General features: G+C 43.8%; 1 protein-coding gene across 4 annotated transcripts in view; it reads left to right on the top strand.

Moving 5' to 3' along the window:
* Positions 1-4802, top strand: part of POLR1B (polymerase (RNA) I polypeptide B, 128kDa) — a 30294-nt gene that overhangs the window by 2554 nt on the left and 22938 nt on the right. Inside the window, exons 2-4 of one of the 4 annotated variants that reach the window (XM_006876445.1) lie at positions 1495-1591; positions 1840-1986; positions 3588-3720. The exons of 1 other annotated variant lie outside the window; for it this stretch is intronic. In XM_006876445.1, the coding sequence (XP_006876507.1) occupies positions 1912-1986; positions 3588-3720 (208 nt within the window). In that variant the 5' untranslated portion in view covers positions 1495-1591; positions 1840-1911. Of the gene's footprint in view, positions 1-1423; positions 1592-1839; positions 1987-3587; positions 3721-4802 lie in introns of all 4 variants that reach the window. 2 more of the 4 variants (XM_006876443.1, XM_006876444.1) reach the window with 2 other exon arrangements.

Genomic DNA, 4802 nt, shown 5'->3' with positions numbered 1-4802 from the left:
GAGACTGCATGTTGTTGTTAAGTGCCGTCGAGTCGGTTCTGACCCATAGCCTGTACAGGGTTTCCAAGGGTGTAAATCTTTACGGGAGCAGAAAGCCTGATCTTTCTCCCACGGAGCAGCTGGTAGTTTCGAACCGCTGACCTTAAGGTTCGCAGCCCGATTCGTAACCACTACGCTACCAGAGCTCCTGCCTAGACTCTTGCTATTTTCTGTCTGTGAGAAACTGCATATCTTATTAACTGGAGACTGTGGGTGGCACAAACAGTTAAGCACTTGACTAACTATTAGCCAAAAGGCTGGTAGAACTGCCCTATAGGGTTTTCTAGTCTGTGAAGTCCTGGTATGGCACTATAGGATAAGTACTGCACTGCTAACAACCATTCCTTGGAAACCCTCTACAGGGTTGCTGTGAGTTGGAACCAACTCAACAGCACTTAACAACAATAATAATTTTTGTAGGAGCAGATACCCAGGTCTTTTCTCCAACAGAGCAACTGGTGGGTTCAAATGGTTAACGTGGTTAACAGCTGAACACTTAACTATTGAGCTGCCAGGGATCCTTATAAATGGACAAATCTTACCTTGTTATCATCCAGAGGACTTACCCTTACCATACATACATGATCAGTGAATAAGTGTTTTATTGTTTCTTGCCTATAGGAGCTCCAGAAAGATGGATTTATTTTGTTCACAATTGTGAACAGTTTTCTCTAGTGCCTAGTATGCTGTTGTTAAAGTGCCTTCAACTTGGTCCTAACTCATAGGGACCTTGTGCAGGATTTCCAGAGAGCAACGGGTGGGTTTGAATTGCCCACCTTGAGGTTAGCAGTCTGGTGCGCATCCTACAGTGACATGCTAATATAGTCTCTGACATATAGTGGGCACTGAAAAACAAAATTGTGCTGTTGGAGAAGACTATCATATGTCCTGCCAGAACAACAGTCTGGGTCTGGAGCAGTACAGCCAGGGTGCTCCTTCGAAGCCAGGGTGGTGAGACTTTGTCGCTCTTTTTCGACATGTTACCAGGAGGATCCGTCCCTGGAAAAGTGGAGGATCAGCGAATAAGAGGAAATCCTCCAACAAGCTGGATTGACACAGTGACAGTAGCAATAGGCTCAAAAGTAACAGCTGTGAGGATGGTGCGGGACCGGGCAGTGTTTCATTTCTGCTGTGCATTGGGCCACTGTCAGTCGGCAGTGATTTGACAGCACCTAACAACAACAAAAAGCAACCTGAATGAATGCATGATCCTTTTAGGCACTTAGTGAGCACATGAGTAGATAGGATATAGCTATGGTTGATTTTTTAGATGTGACACATTGGTGTTAAACGATCATTTCATTTAGAACACTGAATTTGAAAGAGTCTTAGAAAGTGCCTTGGAAATAAATGTAGGTAATTAATAGTGTGATTTGTATTGCAGGCTATACCTCCCTTTGAGTTTGCTTTCAAAGATGAACGGATCTCTCTTACCATTGTGGATGCTGTCATCAGTTCACCCACAGTTCCAAAAGGGAGCATCTGCAAAGAGCTCAAAGTGTATCCTGCAGAATGCCGTGGCCGAAGGAGTACGTACCGGGGAAAGCTGACGGTGAGTGCTAGTGGCAGCGTGTGGCTCTCGCACTGGCTTCTCTGAGTACCCAACAAAGTTTATACCAGAATCCTGTTTTCTTGGTACAACTAACTGGGAGATCCAATTTTCTAAATTGGAAGCATAAAATCATTTAATATGTGGTGGTCTTCCATGTTATTTTCAAATTCTCATTTGTCCTTGAAGAACCAGTTTTGTTTTGTTTTGTTTTTTAATACAATATTTTTCTGTTTCTTGTTTTCATTTAGGCTGATATCAGCTGGGCAGTGAATGGAATCTCAAAAGGAATCATTAAACAGTCTCTTGGCTATGTTCCTATCATGGTAAAGTCTAAGCTGTGCAACTTATACAACCTTCCACCAAAAGCTCTCATCCAGCACCATGAGGAAGCAGAGGTAATTGCAGGGAGCCATGCGACAAAACTGTAAAGGCCTGGTTTGGAAGCGAAAGACATGATCATGCCTGTCAGCGGTCACCAGTTCTTCTTCTGCTTCAGTGTCTGGTTAGCTAGAGAAGGATCTCTGGTAGCGTAGTCGTTATTAATTAGCCTGCAAACCTCAAGGTCAGTGGTTCGAAACTACTAGCTGCTCCTGTAAAGATTTATAGCCTCGGAAACGCTGTACAGGGTCGCTGTGAGTTGGAACCAACTCCGTGGCACACTACCACCAGAGTGGGGCTGTCTAGTATGGATCGCTATATGGGGTTCTTGATGAGGCTCAAGTGGGATGGTGTGTTAAAAGTGGCATTACAGTTCAAAAATTAGTGTTATGGGGAAAGAATCGGTAAGTTTTCCCTAGTTTTCTGAATGGTACATAAAAGCTTATTTAAACTGCCTGCTTCACTGACAGTGATGTTCAGTGTGTGTTAGGTGACTCTGTAGTGATGAGTAGAAGTAGTCAAGATGCATGCACAGGCTCAACCTACAGCCAGGACAGTACGCAAGGAGTTTCGGTGTCAGATCTAAGTTTGATCCCAGCTGTTTGACTTACCAGTTGTATAGTTTTGGGAAGTTTATAATTTTTAGACGTCTTTGGAATATGTATTTATTTAAATGTCATTGGAACACTGAAGCCATTTCATGGGGCAGAAAGGCAACTTCAGCCAAACTTATCTAGTAGAAGACAGTACTTTATTTACTTACATACTTCTTTTTCATGTCCATAGATAACATGTTTTTAAAAGCCTGTTAGCAGGGAGTCAATGCTAACTCCTGGCCACCGTTTGTGTTACAGAGTAGCAGGGAGTCAATGCTAACTCATGGCCACCCTTTGTGTTACAGAGTAGCAGGAAGTCAGTGCTAACTCATGGCCAGCATTTTTGTTACAGAATAGCAGGGAGTCAATGCTAACTCATGGGAACCCTTTGTGTTACAGAGTAGCAGGGAGTCAGTACTAACTCATGGCCACCCTTGTGTTACAGAGTAGCAGGGAGTCAGTGCTAACTCATGCCCACCCTTTGTGTTACAGAATAGCAGGCAGTCAGTGCTAACTCATGGCCACCCTTGTGTTACAGAGTAGCAGGGAGTCAATGCTAACTCATGGCCACCCTTTGTGTTACAGAGTAGCAGGGAGTCAATGCTAACTCATGGCCACCCTTTGTGTTACAGAGCAGCAGGGAGTCAATGCTAACTCCTGGCCACCCTTTGTGTTACAGAGTAGCAGGGAGTCAATGCTAACTCATGGGAACCCTTTGTGTTTCAGAGTAGCAGGGAGTCAATGCTAACTCATGGCCACCCTCTGTGTTACAGAGCAGAACTCCATTTGGTTTTCTTGGCAAATTGTCAGGCTTTTCTTCTATGGCACTGCTGGCGGGGTCAAACTGCCAACCTTTAGGTTAATTGTTGTTATTGCTGTTAAGTGCCATTGAGTTGGTTCTGAGCCATAGCAACCCTGTATAGAGTTTCTGAGGAGCCGGCCTCGTGGTTCTGACTTTTCAGCGCATTAACCCATAGCGTTACACCAGGACTCCAACAAACTTTAATTCATCACTTTGGCAGGAAATGGGAGGCTATTTTATAATCAACGGCATTGAAAAAGTCATTCGAATGTTGATTATGCCTCGGAGAAACTTCCCCATCGCAATGATAAGACCGAAATGGAAAAGTCGAGGGCCTGGCTATACTGAATATGGTGAGTTCTGATGCTTATTGGAATAGTCTTTAAGAAAATTTCAAGCCCATTTTTACAATGTGGTTGTTTTAAAAGAGATTCTTCTGTTATGTATGATTGTTGGTTTTTATGTTAAGCAATTCTGTGTTAAGATCTCAAATTGGAAGCCTACTTTGTAATATGCTCCATTTTTTCAGACCAAAAGAGTGTGTGTACTTATCTTATTACTTAGAAGATGAAGCCTGGCATGTTCAGGCTATTACAGTATTTCTCCTGGAGTCCCTGACTTGCAGCCCCCGGACTCTGTTTGAGCACTCATTGTGACAGTGTCTGGCTACACAAGACAGCATGCTGCATTCTGGAACAGCCCCTACAATTAAACAATTTATCCTTTAACAACTGAACTAAATTTAGCCAGGAGTCCTGGTGTGGCATCTCAGGTTCGGCAGTTCAAACCCACCAGCCGCTCCTCAGAAACCCTATGCAGGGTTGGAACTGATTCAACAGCACTTCACCACCACCACTGCTGCCAAATATAGTCATATGTATTATTCCTAGAATAACATGTCAGCATCACAGCAAGTCAAATGCTATCCATTTATTCTTTTGTATCACTTAATGTGGTATGTCTTAGTGATGTATATCTAAAGCTGAAATAAACCTAAATTTGCTTTTCTCCATTGAACTGTTTGATAAGTCTCCATCTCTTCAACAGACTCCGCAGAATGCAGGGGCTGTCAAATGTTGTAAGACCAGGTCTCTGCTCTTGTGGGAAACCTGTTGTTGTTGTTGTCAGGTGCCATCTAGTCGGAACCAACTCATAGTGACCCTATGCACAGCAGAACGAAACAATGTCTGATCCTGGGCCAACCTCATTACCGCTGCCACACTTGAGTCCATCAGTGATGCCACCTGGCCAATCCATCTCGTTGGGAGTCTTCCTCTTTTTCTCTAACTCTCCACCTTACCCAGCATGACATCCTTCTCCAGCGACTGTTTCCTCCAGACAATATGTCCAAAGTAGGAGAGACAAAGTTTAGCCATCCTGGCCTCCAAGGAGCACTCTGGCTGCACTTCTTCCAAAACAGATCTATTGGTTCTTT

This window comes from Chrysochloris asiatica, unplaced genomic scaffold, assembly GCF_000296735.1.
Source record: "Chrysochloris asiatica unplaced genomic scaffold, ChrAsi1.0 scaffold00380, whole genome shotgun sequence".
NCBI lineage: Eukaryota > Metazoa > Chordata > Mammalia > Afrosoricida > Chrysochloridae > Chrysochloris > Chrysochloris asiatica.
Note: the sequence above shows the minus strand (reverse complement) of the source record. Positions and strands in the feature narration are given on the sequence as shown.